The sequence below is a fragment of the Dendronephthya gigantea genome, unplaced genomic scaffold (assembly GCF_004324835.1).
Source record: "Dendronephthya gigantea isolate DGI-Jeju-01 unplaced genomic scaffold, DenGig_1.0 000003F, whole genome shotgun sequence".
Taxonomy (NCBI): Eukaryota; Metazoa; Cnidaria; class Anthozoa; order Malacalcyonacea; family Nephtheidae; genus Dendronephthya; species Dendronephthya gigantea.
The window spans coordinates 1,600,753-1,624,748 of record NW_021163013.1 but is presented as its reverse complement, the minus strand read 5'-3'; the positions used below and the strand labels follow the sequence as shown (position 1 = coordinate 1,624,748).

Sequence of the window (23,996 nt, the reverse complement as noted above, 5' to 3'; positions counted from 1 at the left end):
GGCTTTGAATTGTTAATTTTTAAGGGCTGGCTACCAGCTTTAACTGCACAATAATAATTATTGTTCGTAGGTTCGTTGGACAGAGGTTTGCCTATGAGCTTTCTTTTTAAACTTTCCTTTTGCTGGAAATTTTGCTACGGAGGTTTGTTTCTTAATATACTCGTTTGCGTAACGAATTAATTGAGAAGTCAGAAGTGTACTGCGATAAGGTAAATTATTCACTGTTCGTGTTTACGTAAACTATTCTCAGATAATGCTCTAAGTTAATATAAACTACTATCGCGGTCAGTCCTTCCAAAACCTGCAAATATTTAACAGCCAGTTTCTATCAGTTTGATGCATACACAAGCGTACAATTGTGATGTCTGTGAAAATTTTGCCGACAAGCGCAATCTAAAGAGGCATCAAGTGGTACATGCAGGTATAAAGGTGGGTGCAAAATATGTCAGTCTCTGGATTCAGCACATAAGGCAGCATGCAAAGACACAAGAAATTCGAAAATTTGCACTTATGAATTATTCTCTAAAATCATGCCCTCTTTTAAATTTTAAGCCTATATGTCTATGACAGAAACTTAAGCTATGAAATATCAACAGGCCCCGAACAGAACTCCTGCAAGTTATACTTACTTCCAAAAACCCTAACTATGATTGGTTAGGACCATTTTTTAGTAACTGCCATTAGAATGTCTTATCTTTCTATTTGGTTGGACTCAATCTTTTTACCATCCTTTTTTTTCTGACATCAACTGAACCAAAGTTAAAGAGAGCTGATGTCAAATTGCCATGCATTGAACAGGCAAGTCTATGAAGGATGATGTAATATCCGAATCAGTTGAATTTGCACCACGTAGAGACGTATAACAGGACAATGAAAGAGCCTCTCCAATGGCAATCTTGGCAGGTTTCTGTCTGTCATCAGGACAATCGATTGGAACAAAATTTAAACACTTATCTTTTTTTGCAGCCCATAACATGAATTGGCGTTTGCAACTTCACGACTGCATGACCAATGGTCATGTCAACAGTATAACTAGGAAAAATGATAACATAATAATACGCTTTGGTTAATAAAGTGGGGAGAGAAACGCCCGTGGTTCTGTGATTTGTGGTTCTCTGTTGTTTGGTTCTCGCCGTTATTTCGTTCGGGAAACGTAACGTGATTGCACATAGAGAATATGATACAACAGTGGCGTCGCCAGCATCGATAAGTGGGGTGGGTATATTCATATTCATATTGACAGACCGTAAAAACAATCAATTTGAAAAGAAATTAATAATGCAAAACGCGAATATATGAGTATGTTCATCCCACTTATCATGCTGGCTACGCCCTGGTTGCAAATGAAATTCATCTCTGAGTGCTTCTATTATGTGCGATTAATTCAGTATTTGCTGCCCGCTGACCTGAAATCATGACGTATGGAACAAAATGATAATTCAGTTTTTCGAGGATATGTCGTTTGATTCTCTATTCATATCAGCTGGTAGCCACGCTAAAGTTAGCGAAAAACGTTCACCACAAAAAATTTTTGGCACAAAAACGAGAGAATTGTATTCAAAAGTTTGAAGTATATAAGAGTTATAAGAAATGTACTAAGGAAATGAAGGCTCAGTTTTGTTAAGGTTCTGTCTTACGATAGATTAGCCGATAGATTAGCTCATAGATTTGCTATTTTTTTATAAAAAGTGAACAAGTAACAAAGTTGAAAACTCACTTTTTGCTTCATATTTTGGCACACACTAAGTTTAGGCTTTCATATAAATCCGGAACCTGAACTATAGAAGTTATCATTCCAGGTTCACTGGATGGATACTTATGAAAGAGACATGCAACAGCGACATGCATGACAAATTAAAATTGAATTCACTGCTGTACATACGTCAAATGCAGCACTGCCATCCTCTGTACTGAACGAAAAAGGGGACTGATACGTTCCAATATAACCATTAAGGGAGCAGAGTGGCAGCGTCTTCAAACAACTTGGCATCAAATGTGGTATAACAACTGCTTAAAATTGACAAAAAACCTCTCGACGTCTCGACCTGAGGGCCTTCGTCGGAAGAGTTAGTATGGCAGTAAGAGAGAGTTATAGTATCATACTAACTCTCATGACGAAGGACCTCAGGTCGAAACACATTTGATGAAAAAGGGGTCATGTTAAATGGGACGGCCCGTAATTTTTATTTTCATATCTATTAAACAGTAACCATTTGTACTTGTGAAGTGTGAACACAGAGGCAACAAAAGTTCGGCTTATATGGTTGCAAAAATGATCATGAGCAGGAAAGTTGCTTCGCCTTAAATGGTCTTAAAATATTGTTGTACAATTTTTGATTTTAAGATCCTTGAAAAAATCGTTTCCTGCGAACACACTAACCAGCGCCGGAGCAAAATAACTTATATAAATAAAAATAATAAGTAAGTTAGCAATTACATGAAGACGCCAACATTTCCGCCAGACGCTTCTCATTGGAATGTCATAATAATGAACTTGAACGAAAACTGAAATAATGTTGAATGCCAAGTCTATTCCAAAACTTAAACCTAGTTTGATCATTGAACCTCTGACAATTTGCCAACGAGGGATGTCGTAGTTCATGAGGATATAAAACGTCAAATAGGTCTGACTGATGACGACGATGATGTACTCAAACAAGATATTTTGAATTTCAAGATCAGCGTTGAATCGACGAATTCGCGGCGAATTTAAGCATCTCACTTGTAATATTGGCCCACAACGTGATCTGTTAAAGCATTTGACAATGCACTTCCAAATTTTAACTCTGATCCTCAGAGTTGCCTTGCTCAGAACATTGGAAACACCATGTAACAGCGATAGGCTAATAAAAATCCAGATATCTTGAAAACCTGACTGCAATGTACGGTACACAGCGATCGCACCTCCTCGTATGAAAAAGCACAATACAAAAGCCCGATCAGACGGAATGAACTCCCAGCTTTTTCGCAGGACAAGATATTTTGAAACAGCCGTCAACGGAATGGCAATTCCTGGAGTAAGTGCAGCGATGACAGCTTTTTTCGTCCTCCCCTCCGTCTCTCCGAATTTTTTTATCACAACAAAGACCATTAAATATGAAAATAGACAGGCACCAACACACGGGAATAAAAGGACAAAGGATATTCGTAGAACGCTGCAGTGTATTTCAGGATTAACCCTCTTGAATTTACGAGAAACCAAGTAAACACTAATAACAATGGCGGACAAAAACACAATGTCATTTGGTATCCTAAGAAAAAAATAAAGGATATACTCAGTAAACGTAACTATATACGAAGTCGAGTTACATAGCTATTGCTTTTTTGTTATAGGAACCTAACCTTACGTAAATGAAAATTGAATACAACGCATAGATAACGACAGAAGAGTGTGACAAATGTCTGAAATTTCAAGACTACAAATTACTTTATGCAACAAATTGAGGTTTCGTCTACCCCTGCGCGTTATTGAGGGGCTGTTCACATGAGCCCGTTTACCGATATTTAACGAAGCGTAAAATGGACTTTGAGGTATTAAAATGAGTAAATAACACGATTCTAGCTGGTAGTCGTACAACCATCCTATATAACAACAGCATGTGACTGTTATGTTTTAAAAATACTTTTTTCAATACCTCAAAGTCCATTTTACGCCTCGCGTTAAATCTCGGTAAAATTTGAAAACATCTTTTGAAAGCTCCGTGGTGCTGGTGTGTGATATTTTCTCTAATCGATTTTACTCCATGGATAACTTTTGCTTATTTACATATGTTCCCGCATTAATGCATCTAGTTTCAACTTCGGTCCACGCCAAGCTGCCAAGACCTTTTAATAAAAGAATGTATGGAGCCCGGCCTTAAATTACATACTCACATGTATATGTTATCTTTGGATTTCACTAATTTCTTATACAATAGTGAATTAAAAATACATGTGAATGATAGGGTCACTATGCAAATGCCAGACAGAAATGTTAAGTAGTGCTTTTTGAACTGCTGAAACCCCACAACATGACAACAATTCCTGGAAACCATAACACAAATGCAAGATTTGAAATACATGAAGCAGCCCTTTGTAGATTTAGGATACGCTGCGTAACTTTCTGATTGTTACGAATCCATGCTATACACACGTTTTTTGTATTCAAGTCAATGTAGACGACTCCAATCGTGAGCAAGCCTATTATAAAAACAACTGCAACCAAGATTCCTAAATTTGTCGTAAAACTCCGGCATAGTGATTCACAGAAACTCCGTCTGTTTTCTTCACTGGCTTCCACCAAAATTGGAATGTTCTCTTCATGTTGAGGCAACTGAACTTCGTACTCTTGGTGTATTAGACCATTGTCAACTTCCTGGATTCACAATTCTCTTCAGTCTCTTGAATTATCAAAGTGCTGTCCCTTTGGCTTCGCGGATTTTCTTGAGATATCGGAGGTATGCCAAGGACGAAACTCGAAACTAGTGAAACAAAACTTCCAATGAATTCCTCAAGAATCATATTTGCTGTAAACCTTCGCACGGATGTAACGGTGTATGAATGTTAATCATGTACGATTATTTATATAAACCTGTTTATCTTAATATAAATTGTTCTGCCAAGTTTTATTGCGCACGTGTTATAAGACACTGTCGCTTTCATTTTAGCATCAATCGAACGCTAATTGACCATAACAAAAAAGTCGGAAATCGTTTAAAAAACCGAATTGACGTCTTTAGACAGACAGGCTCAAAAAAGGTAAAATGTACATGCTGCCATCTTTTTCGTTACGGTCATTTGAAGGGGGCCATATTCATATATTCTGTTATGCCAGGCTGGTTTCTTGTGGAAGTAAAATCGTAACAGGCATAGCAGAATATATGAATATCAAAGACGACGCGAGAATGGCGAATAAATGGCGTAATACTCCTATATATGGACATGTTAGTTATGCCACGCCATTTATTCGCCATTTTCACGTCCTTTTGACGTTCGCTGTTCGCCTCCTCCAGCTAAATCTGCCTAATATTGCACGACTGAGTTTTTCATTTTCCACCGGCCCAGAACCAGAACTTTAACGGCCAGAAGAATTGAAAATGTAAAGACGTCATGTAAGAATATTAATAAAATCTCGAAACTTCAATATGGCGGCCAATAAGGAGCAAACTGATTTTGTTTGTGTCGAGTGTGGGCAAAAATCTGAAGAGATATACAAAGAATTTAGAGGAGGAAGCTTTAAACTTTGCATCTGTGTAAGTGTAATATTTCGAATTACTTCCAAGAATTAGGTTTAGGTATAACTGTTTTAAATCGATCATTTAATTGTTTTAAAAATATAAATATAATGAATGTAATACACTGATTAATACACTGATTTTTCAATATATTTTTTACTGTAAGAACAATAAGAAATACTCATTATATATGCTCTGAAATGTAATGTATATTCATACCTTATCTATAGTGGTAACCTGTACCACTGCATAGCCTGAGAGTGCCAGCAGATTTTGCATCCTGGAAACATCTTATTTGTTCACAAGCCATTTTAGGTTTAACACTTTGAATGTTATTTCAAAATTTTATTCATTTTAGACTCTTAAAAGCGACAATATGTTATCCTGAGATTAGTGCTTGTCTTATAGTTATAAATTAATTTAAAAACTGTCTCAGGAACTTTAGTATTAGATTAGCAGGAAAGCTCAATTTTTGAATATTTCTGCCAGGAAACAAAAGAATTTTTAAAGGCCTGATGAATGTTAAGATGCATAGGAGGTCAGTCTGGTTAATCAATAAACCATATCTTGGTTGATATATTCCATTTAGAAATTTTGCAAGAAAAGAGTTGATAAATATGTGGAATTTGATACTGTCATTGTTTTTCTGGATATCATTCTCCATAAGATTCAAGCATACCGTCACCTGGTTTTCAATAAACCTCCAAAGGTACAGTAATACTGTTTAACATCTGATCATAGGAAACCCAATAAATATTTGAAATAATAAGCTTTACTCCAGTTGCACTTCACTCCATTTGCACTGTGAGGTCAGTGAGTCATAGTAAATAGCTTATATTATGCTTCGCCTTTGAAATCGCTATGTCACTGAACTCACAGGCAACTGGAGCGAAGCGCAACCGAAGTAAATTTTATTAGTTCAAATATTTATTGGCTTCCAGGTAATCATGTGATGGCGAGTACAACTTGGGAATAATAGTACAAGTGATGTTTGAAAATTCTGCAAAAATTTACGAGCCATGCACTGTTTCAAACTATCCGCCATTTTGTTTATTTTAGCAAAATCACTAAATGTACTGCTGTGCAATTAGCAAAATAATTGTAACATTCTCGACCAATCAGCATCCAGTTATTTTAGTGCCAGGACTGCCCTAATCATAAATACATATAACAGGCGATTTGAATGGCTAATACATGAGTAAAAAGAACAGAGAAACTGTGTCACAGCGATCACGGCTTTCAAAACTCTTGCTTAATGTTGAAAAATGTTTTGTTGCTGATCAACAAACTCAGCTATATATTTCTCTTGTTTGTTTTCCTCCCTTCTCTGGTATTTTCCTAAAATTCACAAAAGTAATGCGAGCAAGACTGGCCAGAGAACATCTTTTTTATAGTTTCTACTTGCAAACGGCGGTCAATCTAATTTATTCGTAATAACCTTTTTGCTTCACCGAATTGAAAACGAGGGCAGGACAATAACCCTCGAATACAAACGAAAAATAAATATGGCGGACATTACAACCGAAAATCGCTCTTTTGAACTTCATCAATGCTAGAACAAATATCAACTCGCTATATGGCTCGCTTATCAGCGTGTGATAAAAAAAATTGACAACTGCACTGAAAATTGTAGTGTGCTTTTCAAAATAGGCGTTTGCAGTACCCTATGATTTTATTCAGAAAGACGTGATAAGGATTTCAAGTCGCGTGCGAACGTTTTTGAAGTGTTTTAAATTATGTGATGTGAAATTGAAAAGATTATCATACCTGTCAGTTTAAGTACCGGAACTACAACCTCGACGATTGTTCGTTTTATACTGTCGCTTGTGTATTCTAAAAGCCCACTCACACTTACACATATTGAGTGGGTGATAATAATCGCCTCATAATTATTTCATCGCCGTATTTCAACTCAAATGAGAGCTCGATGTTAAATTTTGTTTTTAAACTCCCGCCATTGATTGAGAAACGAGAATGGACTCATTTATAGTGACTAACCAGAACGCAATCAATCAGTGCAAGCATGGGTAAGCTTTCAGATTTCAGAATACAAGCGTTTATATATGAATACAAATTATAAAATAACATGTACCGGGTGGCGCAAAAAAGTTAACCGGTTTGATTGAGTATAACTTCAAAATTAAAAGAGCTATTACACTAAAATTATGTTTTTTATATTCTCTAATGTCTAAATTAAATTTTGATTTATAGCGTGAGGTTTTTCATGCAGTTTTGACCGAGATATCGCAGTTTCAATTTAAATATGCATTTTCGAAAAGTGTAAAAATTAGCTAAAAATGGCATATTAAAGTTAACTGACAAATCCTAGTATTTTATCGCACGTATTCGTCTGTTTCAATGACGTTTGAATAGAAACATTTGACAGATGGATATGGTCTTTTTATCTTCTGTGTTATGATATGCTGGAAAGCATTAAAGCAAAAATTGGCTATTTTGGTTTAGACTTTGTTCCAAATATTTCATGTTCCTTGGGGGATGAAATTCGTTCGGTACTGGTAGCGCACAAGTTTAACAAATAATTTCGCATGAATTTTGCTTGTTCTTTTCTTAATATGCCTCGTCTAACGATACAACCGCGAATTTGGGTGTGCACAGAATATGCCAGGGTTAGCTAACAATGCTCAAGAAGCCTTACGAGGAAAAACGTTGAAAACGAACGTGAACGATTATTATACTTTCTTATTTAATATACCATTTTTGACTAATTTTTGCACTTGTCAAAAACACGTATTAAAAGTGAAACGCCGATATCTCATGGAATATGGTATATACCAAAGTTTAAGTTAGACATTCACGAATGTAAAGAAAGTTATTTCAGTGTAACAGGCCTTTTAGTTTTGAAGTTATACTCGATCAAACAGGTTAACTTTTTCTGATTGGTCGAAGGCCTTGTTTGGATCAGGCCAAACACGGAAATTTAATTCGCTTTTTAAAATCGAACTTGGAAGACTACCTTTGTTGTTGTTATTTTATAAAACAATTATTTAATCATTTCCCGTGTTTGGATGGCCTGGGCCTGATCCAAACACCTCGGAATGATGCGAGAATAATGGTAAAAAAGGTCGCAAATTCACTCGCGCTTTTCTTAAATCTCGCAACATTCCCGCGTGTTTGGATCAGGCCATCCGAGCACGAAAACCATTTAGTAATTGTTCAATGAGATAGCTGTGTACGTTGCATCAAATGTGGTCAGTGGCCTAACTAGAACGATAATTGTTTGTTTTTTTGGGGGGGGGGGGCTTTTTTCATATATCACTTTCTGCCCGACGGATTTCTTTTGTAAGTGCAATAGCTTTTAATAGAAATTCGTCGGGCAGAACCGAGTCTATGAATAAACACTGCTCCCCTCCCCCCTAATTACCGTTCTATTTACGCCCCTGAATGTGGTAAAACAACGGCCTAAAATAGAAAAAGACACTTCTTAGGGGACATGTCGCAGAGCTATGCTAATGGTTGAAACAGAAATTAATGTATTGTAAAGTTCAGCCAATGAAAAGAGAGACCGAGAGAGAAGGGCCGAGAGAAAAGTGTTTTTGCGTATATAAAGAAGACGTTGCGACGCTGTTCCCTGGTTGTACAACGACGTGTTCAAGGCGAAAAATTGACCCATCATGAGTTCATTAACGACATAGTTTTCAAATTAAATATTTGTCTAAGCTAAGAAAAAAAAAGTTGAAGTTTATGCAAATCAGCACAAATGTAGCTATATGCGTCACAAACATGATCGAAATAAGCATTCATCATTCTTGAAATTTTCTCTTCGCTTATAGGGATTTTGAGTACATTGTGCCTTACCTGAATACATTCGTATTATATATATATATATATATATATATATATATATATATATATATATATATATATATATATATATATATATATATACACCCATTTGCAAAAACGTTGGCCGCAGATAGATAGATAGATAGATTACACAACATATGCAATTATAATTAGATTTCGAGTATCTATCTATCTATCTATCTGCGGCCAACGTTTTTGCAAATGGGTGTATATATATATATATATATATATATATATATATAATATTATATATATATATATATAATATATCCATACTGATTCCCAAGAAAAATATTACCGTGGACTGTTTTTTGTTTGCCATCCAATTCACTTATAAACCCGTGCCGTTCACGAGGATGAAACACATGTCAATTTGACACTAAAGATTTCGTTAATTTTATTCGAGTCTAGTTCATGAAATTGATACATTGAAGTGTCATGTTTTTAGTTATCTCGGCAATTATCTTCATACAACTTTTAAATTAAATATTGCAAAAATATCAAACTAAATAGCTAATTCGTGGAATTTAATAATTATATATTATTTTTTATGACTTTCCTTATTTTAATATATCATTCGTTGTTCACACGCAGGTGGTCGTCTTCAATAAGACAGCGCTACAAATGATTGCTCATAAAGTTTTCTTCCTATATAGACCATAAATACTTTATGTAGATAACGTCGATCGTTTTGTCCTGTGGTGAGCATATAAACGTGGAAATGGACACTGAAAATGTGACATATTCGTTGCAATCCTACCTCACTGGAAATGAACGAACAATTTTAACTGGACTATTTGCGGTGTTGAGCATATTTGGCTTGTTTGGAAACGGAATTGTTGTTTACGTTGTAATTTCTCTTCGACATTACCTTGACGTTCCTGCTAATATATTTATTCTCAGTCAAGCGTTTACAGACTTTGGGACAGCATTATCTCTGCTTATTTATATAGTGCATATGTATGTCTGGATTTGGGACGTATTCTTTTGGTACACGGCCGTTGTTTGGTTGGCTTCTTTAGGGAGTTTATTCTTGCTTACTTTAAACCGTCTGCTTTCGGTGATTGATCCATTCGCCTATCCACGACGGATGACAGCAACACGAGCAAGAGGATTGGTAGTTTTGAACTGGATGTTGGCATTAGTTGTCACAGTGTATCCATTACTGATACCCGGGGGTTCACTGGATACTAGTCTTGGTCGGTACTACATTGTTATAACAACTACATGTGTAATACTTTTTAACCTGTACCTGTTTCGCGAGGGGAGAATTCAAAGTAGAAAAATCAAGCGGCAAAGTCAAATCGTGACAGGCTTGCAGGTACTTGTATGCCAATTATTATTATATTGTTATTTCCCCATTACAAGGTTTTTAATGTAAAAGTTGTGGAATTAGAAAAACATTTATTCAGGTACTACTTAGACAAGATAAAAAATCCGAGGTCTCTTTGACTCTATCAAAGTGGACAAGTTTAGAAAATACTTTAATGATATTTTATATTACACTGGGGGCAGTTGTGATTCTTCCCAAGGGTGAAATTTTGCTCCTCGAAATTTCCCTACAATTCGAGACGACTTTGTATCTTCATAGAGGAGATATGATCAAATAAAGGCCTCTTCTGAAAACAAATATAGAAGAATTGCTTCCAATATCAAGAAACGTTTTATTTTAAAGTGAACTGACCGTATGAAACGATATTTTTAATGGTGGAAAAAACTTTCAGTAGACTTCAGTAAAATGCACAGCAATTTCCATAACACGGCATAATGAGTCCTTACGTTACCTGCTTTATTTGCCAATAAGTTTACCAAAGCTGTTTAAACATTCTTTTATTCCTAATAAACTTGTACAAGCAAAATACGTTCGAGAAATTGTAAGAAAACTGTCAGGAGAAGTTTACAATAATTTAAAAACTTCTCTTCAGAGAATAATAAGTTAGGGTGGACATTTTACTGTGTACAGTTCACGAGGTTTATTGCAATTCTAGATAAAAGACCAAACGATGATTTTTGTTGTATGCTACTATTGACAGAAATACTTCAAAGAAGATTTCAAATCAGTTCGTACCCAGGCCATGGTTGGTGGAACGTTTTTGGTGTGTTGCCTCCCAATTACGGTGGTGGTCTTTATCTACGGAGATGACCAAACCTCTCGTGAGTTTCAAAGATATGCAGCGTTCACAGGAATGCTCATGCCTATCAATGCAATCCTCGATCCAGTGATATACTACTTCCGGAGTCGAGAGTTTCGTGCATTTTATCTGAAGTTCAAGAGATCTTGGCAATCCAATGATGCGAACTTTTCCAAATCTTTTAACCCACCCAAGAGTTTGCAACGGGTGTGCAGAGTCAAACCAGCTAAAATCGAAGTAACCGAATAATTGACGAGGAAAGATTCAAATACTGAATACTTCATGATATTTTTTGCAATCCGATTTAACCCGTGTGATTAGGGGATAATTTACTATTTTCTGTTATACATCTTTAATAAAGTTAAAACTCAAGTGAATGTTTAAAGTCAGTCCGGGCTCTTGCTATTGACGGTAGAACGTTCTTCGCCTGTGTCATGCTTCCCATTCACAACAGCAGCATTGACCTACCTAAAGTGCCCAAAGAAATGCGTCGTTTCCAAAGAACTCATAGGTATAAACTTACATGCACTATAAACCTTCAGAATCTCGTTTAGTAAAACAAATGCTACCCGATGTAGATAGCTTCCCATATTGCCAAGGAGCAGCGTCGCAGCGTCTTCTAACAACTTCACATTATGTATAAATGCGGTAATTAATATAACAATTGCCGAAAATAGACCAAGCTGGCACTTCTCGACGTTTCGACCTCGAGAGCCTTTGTCAAGAGAGTTATATTTATCATTAATTTTATAGACATGGAGTTAAGGGGATTCGGCAAAATATTTCCCTGATGTTATTTTTGCCGAATCCCCCGAGCCGGGGTCTATATATAAATGATATGTTACACCGAAAAAGTATATTGTGAGCTTGTAGAAGAGGCAAAAATACAGTACAAAGGTTCGCCGGAGCTGAGAATTATTTCTATATTCTGTAAATCAGTAAAAGTACTCGAAGAAGGCGAAAAAAAATTACCGTAAAACGTATTTTAACACTAGTCAATTTTTTCGTTTTCTGTATGTCTCTCGTCGAGAATACGGTTAATTTTCTCGTCAGAATCGTTAATTTCTTGTTTTCAAACAAACAGTAACACTATTCCCACCATTATTTTTAGTGATTGCGTGTAGTCCTCGCGAGACGTCGCGTGAGATAAATTTAATACCAGAGTGTGATAAATTTAATGTCACACCCCCATATATCATATATAATATATACTCTCATACCGTTTCAGACGTCAAACTCTCCATGTGTCCATTCGGTCCGAATGGAATGCAAATGGACTTTAACTCGTTCACATTAGGTTAGGCACAGGCAGTTGTCACACCACATTTGATGGGAATCACTACCGTACAGCGGCGTAGCCGATGCTGGCTACGCCACTGCTACCGTAGCTGAGCAAGCCGAAGCAAATGAAGGAATCTCCCAACTTGTCAGGCAAAATTTCAAAACAATATTGTAAATTTAGAATATGCGATGCCAGGCGTTGCAATTTTCATTGTTGATACGACACATTTGTTGATTTAATCATGCATGTCGCTATATTCATTTAATTTGACTGTCTTTAATATCTTCATTCATTCAATTTATTACTTTCGTTCTCATTTAATTTATTTTAAAATATTCATTAAATTTGATGAAATTATTTTGCAGCTGGTTCGATTTTTAATATATTTGTTTGAATAATTCCAATAATCATTCAATTTAATTTCCAAATTTTCACTTTCAACGTTTTAAAGTTAAAACATATTTACTGAATTTTATTTCTGCATATCATGTATTCAGTATTAATCAAAATTGATTAGATATAATAAATTTATTTGCGCATGCCCAAACAGCGGCGTGTTTAAGATATTGATCAAGATATTTTAGATTTACGCACCTCGGGCGGCTGAAATTTCCCCGAACTCACCTCGAATGTCGGTACATAATTTCTTGTTCAAAAAACGAACATTTTAGTTTCAAAACAAACAAACAGCGGTTCGAATTAAAGCTTATAAAAACGCTAAATACTCGCTTATTTTTGAAAGAGAAAATGCACAAATTAGGCGGAAACATTGCCAGTGTTTATGGATTTTGCCGAACATTTTTCGGCGGCCATCATCTATCAGCTTACCTGATAGCTTTTATCGAATTCTACCAAATTTATTTCAAAGCTTTTATCGAAATTTTCCGAAATTTGGTAGAATTCGATAAAGCTTTTTGATAAATTAGGTAGAATTCGATAAAGATTGGAAAAGGGTGATAAAAATTTGCCGAACTGTCATGCCCTATGGGCAGCTACCACCCCCCTGCCTGTCGATTAACATTTACCAACAACAAAGGCGTCGTCAGGGGGGAACATATATTTATATATTCCTGTTCTACATTGTTCACTTTTGATAACGATTGCTTTTACTGTCAATGAACATAAATACATGCATGAATAACCCCCCCCCCCTTCTCACCTTAACAATGTTGGTTACCCTAATGATTGTCCAATTAGCCCTTCTCCTACGCCTAATAACTCTGATTAACCTTTCCCCTACGTCTAATAACTCTGATTAAACCTTTCCCCTACGCCGAATAACTCTGATTAAGCCTTCCCCCACGCCTAATAACTCTGATTAACTCTTCCCCTACGTCTAATAACTCTGATTAACTCTTCCCCTACGCCTAATAACTCTGATTAACTCTTCCCCTACGTCTAATAACTCTAATTAACCCTTCCTCTACGCCTAATAACTCTGATGTACTCGTGAGATAAAGTTGTATCCCGAATAACAATTATATTTTTTATTTAATAGATTTATTGGCAGCTTGGGATAATCTATCTTCTTTGTGACTCTTGTATCCTATGTAAACTCGTATAACTATTGGCACTATTCAACATGGCCGCCAATATGGAATTTAATGAATAGATTTTGAGAATGAAGTATTCTTAATGAAGTCGGGATTAAAAATTGTGTCAAATTAGGCGGCTTTAAATCTCGTGGTTTTAACATTGGCTATGAAGCAAACAAAAATGTTATAGGTTCAGGCCTAGCGAAAGGCACAAACTAACGATTATATTCTTTCTCGGTGGTAAAGGTTCATGTGGCAGACATAAACAATTAATAAAGCAAAGCTTAGTTTTTTTATGTACTGCTATGACGTTTTGTGCCATGTTTCCATTCTCTATTCAATACCGCATTTTCAGTATGTATCATTGGTGCACTCTAAAAAATATACGATTTTGTTTTGAGATATTGATGTCTAAAAATTTAACCTATTATATCTTTAACCTATTCCATGATATCAAATGGTATAACGTGAAGCACAAAGGTTTTCACGAGTTTGGGACGATAACAGATTTTTCTGTACTCGAAATGCAGTTTTATTTCATGTTCTTTGTGTCATGTTTAGGTAAGAGTATTTGAAGCAGTAAATTTCTCTAAACATAACTGTTAATAATAATATGGTTGAATGAACCACTCCCCTATATTCAACTGAATTTAAAATTAGGAAAATTCATCAGTATAGCTTTAAAGAACAAGCTAAACTTAGTAAGTTTGGAAACTTTGGTTGGATTATATTGTAAAACCTTATTATTTTGATGGTGCTATACTCTGATTTTCTAACCGGGCAAGCTGACCCGAGTGGCACCGCGGTGTCAGAGTAGCACCATCAAAATGGTACTTCGTGTGCCTGAGTTATATGCAATAAGTTCAATAGGGGATTGGTCCTAAAGGCCTTTTTACACGGTGCAAATTTTCTTGAAACTTGCAATAGAATTCTTCTTTTAAGAGATGTAAATTTGGCTACTACCGAATTTTTGTCTTTATTACACCCCATGGCGTTTCTTACACTTACATTTTGGGAACTCGTCACTAATTTACATCTCTCAAAAGTAGAATTGCATTGCAAGTTTGCAAGAAAAATTGCACCGTGTAACATGGCCTTACGATATAGCCATGATATTTAATTGTCTTATCTAACTATTTATATTACAGAAACAATCGTTTTTCTCTCAGCAATTCTCGTGGCAATACAAACATTTGCGTACTGGACCAGTCTTGCAATTATTCCGAGGTAATTCTGAAGACCGGGTGACTTGATTTGCGATATTTCACGGTGCACTTTTCACTGTTACATCCCGTTTCTGTCAAATCGTATGTACTTTAGTGCCATCGACATTTTATTCTCTTTTTTCGCTTTAAATCTGCCTGTGAATAAATGACGTTGCACCAAGATGGCCGCCTCATGTCTAATTATCTAATTTTTAATACGTTTAAAAGTATGTTCAAAGAGATCTGTAAGCTTTATCTCTTTTCAACGACAAAAACAAAGACATTTTTGCTTCATAGTGAAGCTTTAAGTCGTGCCCAGTTATCAGCATCGTAGTCAACTTTCCAAAACGAGATGAAACTTCTACAAAGAGACATGGAAAGCTTTATCTCTTCGCTTTATCTCTTTTCTACTCAGCGCAAAACCTAGTAACTTGCAAGAAAGTGTTTGCATCTAAATAGAAAAGAATCTTCATCGGATGTAAACCCTCCCAGCGAGCTTGCAAGCTCGTCATTGCGATGCGTGAAGCGCTGTTGTCGACTTCTATGACATCATACGTGCCTGGTCGATTGCTATTACATCACTAGCTGATTCCGGGAAATGGTTTAAATCAAAAGTTTTTGCAGGATAACAGTAGCCTGTGTTGTACCATCATAGGTATGGTGATATTCTTCGAGTTCTATTGCTGTCCAGTTTTGGTAAACTTTTGGCATTCCCAGCCGTGATCTGGGGTCAAACACACAGTGCGGTCTATCTCGGGCTGACAAGATTGTTCATTTTTACTTCAAATATTGTTGCTTTTAAAGGTATAATATCAGATAAATTATCTCTACTCGCTACCTTATAATAATATATAATAATATAATAATTTATATAATAATAATTTAGCCGTACTTTGAAGGGGGGCTGTAACGAGTCACGCGGAAAGTAGGTTGTTTTGCGGGCTAAAATTTGAAATTTTTTTTAATTTTGACTCAAGGAAACCCGTTTTTGTATAACTCGTAACATGTCTTGCAAATTTTGAAAAGAACCAGAAATGTGAAATTTCTAAAGAGTGGGAGACAATCTGACTAGCCTCGCCTTCGTGTAACTTCAAGCCCCCTGCATGTCTCCGCATTGATCTATATTATTGGTGCAACGAAAATTGGATGCAGGGGCAAACATCCAGCCTCAACGATTACGTTATCGCCTTGCCCGAATTTAGGGACCGCCTGCCATGCAGTCTACCCCAACGATATAAGTCCCGTTCGCGTTTAGCATTTTCTTCTTTCGGTGGATGTGAACGAATGAATATTTGTAATGATGCATGTTTAGATAAGGGCGCTTTATTTGGGAGCTTTTACGTCGGAGAACTCACAAGTGACTCGTTCGCATCTATCAATAGAAAGAACTGAATCATTGCCGCTTAAAGGCCCACACAGACAGGACGCGAATTGGCAACGCGGCGCGAATTTTCAACGTTTTGTATTTTTCAAAAGCAAATAAATTTTAACGTATTAAGATTTTCTTGTAGATTACATAAAAGTAATAAATTTTGATTGGTCTAGCGTCCATAGATTCCAAATTTTGATCCCAGAGTTTAATTTATATGCTTCTGAAAACTGTAAATTCGCGCCGCGTTGCCGCTTTGCGTCTGGTCTGTGTCGGCCTTAAATTGCAAGCTGGTCGCGCCATGACGCGCAATCACCTCACAGGTGACTGAACAATCTGAACCACACATATGTGCATGTGATGAAATTTCTTCTTTTGGGATGTGAAATTTCTACTTTCGTCAGTTTCTTAATGTGTAGAAAAGAAGGTAAGCGACTGTTCTTTGAAATCACTTGAAAGGAACATAAAAATATTTACTCAGGTATCGGCGCGACTGCGAACCGACCAAGTTTCGTTTACTTTTTTTTGCTTTCACCATAGGAAGCCCTAGTTGGCGTGAAAATTTGAGCCGAAAAGGTTGTACTGAACACTGCCAAATCATTGTTTTCTTAATCTTTTTTAGTTCTTTTTGGCAAGATAATTCCTGCAATATTCATTGTGACCTTTGGCAATGGACTGATGTACAGTTTTATAGCTGGATATAGGACACTAGAACTTCAGGAATATATTGTTCGATGATGCCCCGAACGATGAAACTAATTCAAAGACTTATATGGCATTGTATTGGCAATCAAAATTAACATTTTATTATTTAGCTATAAATAAGCTATTATTTGAAAGAGCTGAATGTAACATAATAAGTTCTTTTTTCAGAATTGCTATGACAGTCTATATGTCGTTCTTTGTTCATGGAATATTTTGGCTGAAATCAACGAACTGTCCACCATCTTCAGTTCCTGGCTTTAAAGTAGCCTCATTAACCAAAATTTTGAAAGCATAAAAATTCTTTATCCAATTGCACGAAAGCTTCCGAGCACTGTGACATGTCCCCGACACCTCCATAGTTCACCCTGTCATGATATTAGTCTTTGAAGTCCAAAATAAAATTGTTGTTGGACCCCCGCAAGCGACGTAACTTGCATAAATTGCGGTGCCCGCGCCAAGTTTGGCACCGCATTATATTCTGCCTGTGAGTTTGTTTGTTCGCATCAATACGTTTCCTTAATCGCCAAGTAAAAATTCCTTGCACATACTTGGAATGCTTGGAATTTTTTCCTAATTATTACTATTAATCTTGTTGTACGTTTGGCAAATTCCTTTTTTAAAGGAACGTTCTTTTTTCAATTTCAATCTCAAACTCTGATAATTGCGTGTATCTCTGCTTTTATGCACCCAAGAAGAACAAAAATACCACCATTCGATTCAGCGTAAGAAATTATACTTACAGGTCTTAAATATATTACTAAACAAGAGTATTCGCAGCGATTTATGACGTTTGAAAGACAAACGAAATTGAATTGTTGACAAATCGCTCAAAATTACTATGCTATACTTTACTAGTAATAGTAAGTTTGGTCTTTGATATCTTTCATATCGTTGGTTTTCTCTTTTAATTTCGTCCTTAAATAAGTGGATCGGTCTTACATTGCGATTTATTTTATAGTACTTTGAGCCAAATATATTCTATTTCGAAGGTTTTAAAGTATAGTTTCAATAAGCGAACTTTTTGACAAATCGCTCAAAATTATTAAACAAATTAAAAATGCAGTACGCTTAATCCTTGACTTACGTCTAGTTTCGCTCACGTTTATTCGTCTCACGTTTCTCTTCATTTTGATAGTATTCTTAGATAGTATTTTTAGCCTAAATATTTTATTTCTGAAGATTTTAAAACGGCGCAATTTTGACCTTAATGTACCAACCAACCAGGCTGCGGCCGACAGGAGAATGTAAGTTGGTGATGTCGTTAGAAATAAGCGGACGTTTTATTTCTAGACAAGCATTGCGGGCACCGCATTTTAGTACTGTGTCTGGTTACTTGTTGTAATTCAGATGGCGGTTCGCTTTCAGACGAAATATTGCATCAGGCACAGAGACGCCGGAAGCAGTTCACGGCAGTAGTTCCGGCGCCCCCGTTGAACAAGTACTGTATGCAAACACGCATGCCAGCGTGGGCCGTGGAGCGTAGGTAGAAGAGCCTGGCCTGCGAGGTTGGCACTGTATGATCTCGCTGCGAGTAATTTCGTTTAATCACAATGCTTGACAGTTTATTTTAATTAGATCGATGCAAACACTCGCAGCGAGTGGGAAAGAGCCTTAAGATTAAATATATTTTATTGCCTGTACTCGTAGGCATACGACATGAGCCCCGTTTACACTACACTCAATTTATTGGCACGGCACGGCTAAAATGGGTACGCGTGCCCAATTTTTAGTGCTCACTGTTCAGGCTATCAATACAAAGGCTGGGCACGAATAAAAAAGGCACGGGTACCCATTTTAGCCGTGCCGTGCCGATAAATCGAGTGTAGTGTAAACAGGGCTATGGAGTCGCCTTCCCAAAAGGCTGTTAAATAGGAAGCTATCTTCACTTCTGGAATGTTTGTCTTTTATGAAACCAATATGAGGACCCAAATGTGCATGTTTAGTTAATTCAGTTAAGATTGCGTGCATTATTGGCAGAAACGAATTAAAAGAAGGAAACTTGTTTGAAGACACGGCCATGGGTTTGGAAGACAACTATATATCGCTCGCGCTATTTCGCATAAATTGATTGCTGTGCAGATATAGCCAGTGATTACTGTCGCTTTAGTACGAATAGTTCAAGAACCGACATTTTTTCATCAATGTTTTTTGAAAAAACCTCACAGGCACAAAGGTGTACAACTCACTCCCCCCTGCCGTACACACCCTTTACCCAATGGCCAGCTGGTATTCTATTGTAACTGTGGTAGGGGGGGGGGGTGCAGTCGGGGTCGTTTGAAGAGAGTCAGAATCACAGGATAAACAATTGATACTGTTTTAATTAATGCTTCAAACCATTAGATTTAAATATCATATTATTAACTAAAACTATATCTTATATAGTTCACAACGAGTGGACGAAATCGTTGCTGTTCACTCGAGCTTGCATTACCTTATACAAAATATTTTTGTCAATAGTAATTAAAAATACTAATGAATGGAATCTAGAATGCATATGTCTATTACTATATTGTATCAATTATCGTTTCAATCTTAAATACGGGTCACTAACCCCTAGTGTTATACATCGGACACTAACACTTGTATAAATTAAACAATAGTCAATACGTTTTTCAATTGTTAAAGAAACTAATGTTTTTTCAAATTACGTTTTTTCTATTAGGCCTAGTTTTCGCTTTAAACATGGAGTAAGGATTAATTCCAATTCTTGAATACGTCGTCGAAATCGACATCTATCAGCAGCTGCTAATTCCCAGTGTCCCTTTCGAGCCTCACGGTAAGCGAAGTCCCAATGTCTCATCTCGTAGACAACAACAAGATCATCGTCTCTTTCAAAGCAAACTTTTTTTCTGGATTTTTTCTTTCCCGTTGTTTTCCCGGTGACGACACAACAATCAGTATTGGACGAAACATTCACCTTTAATTTTGCAGATTTCTCAGTCGTGACAAAAGCATCGAAACAGTTTGTTGTTTGTAATTCTATAGGATAGGTCTTTTCAGGATAGGGCTTATCAGATGTGACTTGGCTAGTTGAACAACAATTCGAGTCTAAGCAACCCTCGGCCTTATAAGATTCATGATTCAATGCATCAGATTCATGGCTTTTACTGTTAGTATTGGGCGAAATGTCTATTTTTACAGACATAGAAGATTCTGTGATTAGTTTTCTGGGGCACATAGAGTGTGGTGTAATTGGTGAAGTATTCAGGCATATATCCAGACAAGTCGTAGAATTCGCGCCAACGCAGCATGATAGCTTTGTTGGAGTACAAGGGTTTTTTAGAATTAAATTGAAGTCATAAGCTGCATCATCGTCCAAAGTATCTTCTTCAAAGACAATAAAATCGTCATCTGCGCAGTTATCGTTGGAATTCCCAGAGGATTTGTCGCTAAACATTGAATCATAACTGAACATCGAATCGCATTCCCCGAATGTCGAGAATCTGTAATCCTCGCAAAGAGGCATTTGCCTCAAAGGATCACTTATGTCAATGAAGAAGCATATGGACTTATTATAAACCATTTCACTTTTCAAGGTGCTGTCGATAGAACAACATTCCTGGTTGTCAGCCATGGTTACTCTTGTTCTGAAATACAAAGCGTCCACGTCGATTTGTGTGCGTGCGCTGAACGCGAATGGTGTATCCTCAATACCACTGTCCAGTCTTTGAAAAATAAGTTTATCAAAGCCCAGAGTTCGCTCTTGAGACCGCTTGAAACAATCTACCGGAGATTGCAATTTGGTTTTTATTCGTAAACTAACCAAGTCGCCGGACTCCTGAACTTCCAAGTCTCTTTCGCACAACGGTCGGCAAGTTTGTTTATCAAAATTTGTCAGGCTGGTTTTCTCTGAAAAACTGTTTTCCTCGAACGAATTACTCTGGCTGTTTTCCTCTGTGATGTTTATTTCCGGAGTTGCATATCGGTATTGAAATAAACTGTCAAGTCTTTGCCATAAGTTCAACATGGTAGAACTGTCCTTTTTATATTGATTTTGCAATCTTTTCGAAGCTAAAACACTAGGAACGTCCACAGAAGTAAAATAATGAAATATTTTTGGTGCCAGTCTGGGCTGGTCCATTTTTTCTGCAATATTTTCATTTATTGCATTATTATTTTCGGGTAAATACCCACTTTTTATGTAAGGTAAACTTGATAAATAGTTTCCCATAGTTTTTATGTTGAACACAACACTTGAATAGACTTGTTTGTTATTCAATGTACAAACTCAGCAAAATCCAACAACAGATCATTGCAAGTTTTGTTTTTGCTAAAGAATGAAAAAAAAATTATATCAATAAGGTTGACGCAGCACTTAAAATCTTCAAATCATGTTTATTGATGAATCATTGCAATTAAAGCCAAAATGTGGACAAGCATATAAATAACTATCAAATGTAACTAAAATAAAAAAGTTACTGGAGAAAAGTCAAAATTATCCCTGTTTAGTCAGTTTTGTGAAAAGTACAATCTAAGCATATTTGATTTTCTGTTTAATCACCACTGTGATTTTGAACTGAGAAAACTCAATATGGAATTAGAAATTGCTGACGAGAGCCTAAAACTGCTGACAACTATTTTTGAAACTCTAGTTAAAACGTATGTTAAAACCCCATGAATTGACAAATAATGTGCATACATGTGACATATTTAGAATATACATAGCAAACTCCAGCATAATAATGTAAGCAAAATACTTGGATTAAGAATCGAATTATGATACTTATAATTATAAATTATTGAACATGATATATATACTGGTACAATTAAGCTTTAGACACAATTTGTCACTTAGGTTACAAATTTTTGAAGCATTAACAAAATAAAGCCACAAGTTTGTCCATAGAAGAGCCCCTGGTTCGAAAATTGGTAGAGATCAAGGCATTGATAAAACTGATTGGCCCCAAGGCTCTGTCTAACATGTGAATGTGACTTGACCTAAATATTATTCAACTATTTTATGCCTCTACTTAATAATTATGTTAATTTTACATTTTTACCTATAGAAAACCTCTCTTGTAAATGTGGTTATGAAATCCAAATACCTTTTTAGTCACTCAGCTGCCCATGTGAACAAATACTCAATCACAGAACTACACAAATATATGGTTGCCAATAATATGATCATACACCATTTCTATGTCTCAAAGGGGAAATTGAGCAGTTGCTATTTAAAAATATGCAAAGTTTTGTTATTAGTTTTCCTAGTAAAGCCTTCTTTGAATTGGGGCCAAAGTCTTGCATGTCACATGGGCATACTAATCAGCATAGGTTCAGGCAAGCCAAGGTTACAAAATTAAGAATTAAAATAACTCTTTGTTATGTATAAAGTGGCACTTATGTAGAATATAAAGGAACCGTACAGTTAAACATACAAGCTTCGAATACAGCCATATACAGATTATTTTAATACTTTGAACATCTCATGTACTTATATAGCAATTTTACAACCACGCCTTTGATATATAATGATATTGATACTGACAGAAGATAAAATAAAGACAACACTTCAAACCCAAATAGGTTTTAAAACGTAGCTAACCTTTGTTGCCATATAATACTTATGAACAGCTGGCTCCCACGTTTCTTCGTGTGGCTTCGGTTGTATGATTGTAACACATTGATCGGTCCATTTGTCATACATGCCATGGAAATTTAACTCCGAAGATGAAAATATACTGTTCGCCATATTCGATTGACTAATATAATCCAGTTTATGAAACTCAAAAAAGACCCAACGACATGGTCTAGCTTTCAGGTAGTTTTCTCTTGTGTTTTTAAATAATGAATTCTGAGCACAAATTCTGACGAGATTTCTTTATATAGGAAGTTGAAAATGCAAGAATCTGAAGCGTGACTCAGCCTTAGCTTCCCGCTGAAGTCAATGACGTACTGGAGAAGCTGATGCAATGTCTTGCAGGGAAAACCCTTGGGAAACCCCTTGAGGAAAACGTGTGAATAGACATGTGGCAACAAAAAATCCCCGAACAGATTTTGAATCGTTCCTAACTCACGAAGCAACAGAAAGAACGAACTTTCTTATGAGAATAGATAATTCGCGTGAATGTAATTTGAAATAAAAATGATGATGTAAGCGAAATTCTTAACCCACTACAACTTGGTGGGTGTTGAATAGATCAAAACAGCTCTCGCGCGAAATTTAGGTCTTTAAAAAAATGCCCACTTGGAAACTGGAAATACAAACTTGCATTTCCAGTTTCCAAGTACAAACAATAAATGCATTCGTTCACTGTATTGTACGCACAAATTGTGGACGTGCGGTCACGGTGCAGTATAGCCTAGTGGCGAAATATTACACGATCCAAATCATCCAATCTAGACTTATCTAGTCCAAATTTAAAAACCTTTATAACAATTCAACGCTGCTCGTTAATTATTCATTTCTAAATAATTTTTCGTATAATTTATCCTACTGGCCAGACAGTAGCCTAATCAGCCTGAAGATTTTGTCCAGCTATGCTAATATTTTGGACTTTGGTGTTTATTCACTTCTTTTGATCATGACTGTGAGGCAACCAATTTCTATTTCATAAGAATAGAATAGAAAAGAAGAATGAAAAATTGATAACTTAATGCTAGTGTGTGCTATATACTAGTGTGTACGGCGCAACCTGTCCTAGGAGCAATAATAGAATACCCGTATTTTCACTATTTTGCAAACCCAACAAATTTGGAAATTACATAATCTTTTTAAAAAAGAATGTTAAAA

The 23,996-nt window shown here is 36.2% G+C and overlaps 2 protein-coding genes across 3 annotated transcripts; one reads left to right on the top strand and one right to left on the bottom strand.

The window, feature by feature from the left end:
- The first annotated feature begins 5,127 nt into the window (after positions 1-5,127).
- Positions 5,128-11,480, top strand: LOC114542361 (histamine H2 receptor-like). 2 transcript variants are annotated; one of them, XM_028561961.1, is made up of 4 exons: positions 5,128-5,231; positions 5,803-5,922; positions 9,633-10,359; positions 11,072-11,480. In XM_028561961.1, exons 3-4 carry the CDS (start codon positions 9,760-9,762, stop codon positions 11,417-11,419), a joined length of 948 nt encoding a protein of 315 aa, XP_028417762.1. In that variant the 5' UTR covers positions 5,128-5,231; positions 5,803-5,922; positions 9,633-9,759; the 3' UTR covers positions 11,420-11,480. The 2 variants fall into 2 exon arrangements, 1 of the variants encoding a protein (XP_028417762.1); XR_003689603.1 differs by lacking the exons at positions 9,633-10,359; positions 11,072-11,480 and adding an exon at positions 8,660-8,758.
- Positions 11,481-19,566: 8,086 nt separating this feature from the next.
- On the bottom strand, positions 19,567-23,112 carry LOC114542382. The gene is made up of 2 exons (XM_028561963.1): positions 22,809-23,112; positions 19,567-21,536 (listed from the first exon to the last, which is right to left on the bottom strand). Exon 2 carries the CDS (start codon positions 21,435-21,437, stop codon positions 19,911-19,913), a length of 1,527 nt encoding a protein of 508 aa, XP_028417764.1. The 5' UTR covers positions 21,438-21,536; positions 22,809-23,112; the 3' UTR covers positions 19,567-19,910.
- Between the last annotated feature and the right edge of the window lie 884 nt (positions 23,113-23,996).

Bases quoted from the DNA above. Each gene is read 5' to 3' on its own strand.
- LOC114542361 (XM_028561961.1), top strand. From the start codon at position 9,760: ATGGACACTGAAAATGTGACATATTCGTTGCAATCCTACCTCACTGGA. The intron at 10,360-11,071 runs GTACTTGTATGC...TACTATTGACAG, and splicing joins AAATCGTGACAGGCTTGCAG to AAATACTTCAAAGAAGATTT.
- LOC114542382 (XM_028561963.1), bottom strand. From the start codon at position 21,437: ATGGGAAACTATTTATCAAGTTTACCTTACATAAAAAGTGGGTATTTA.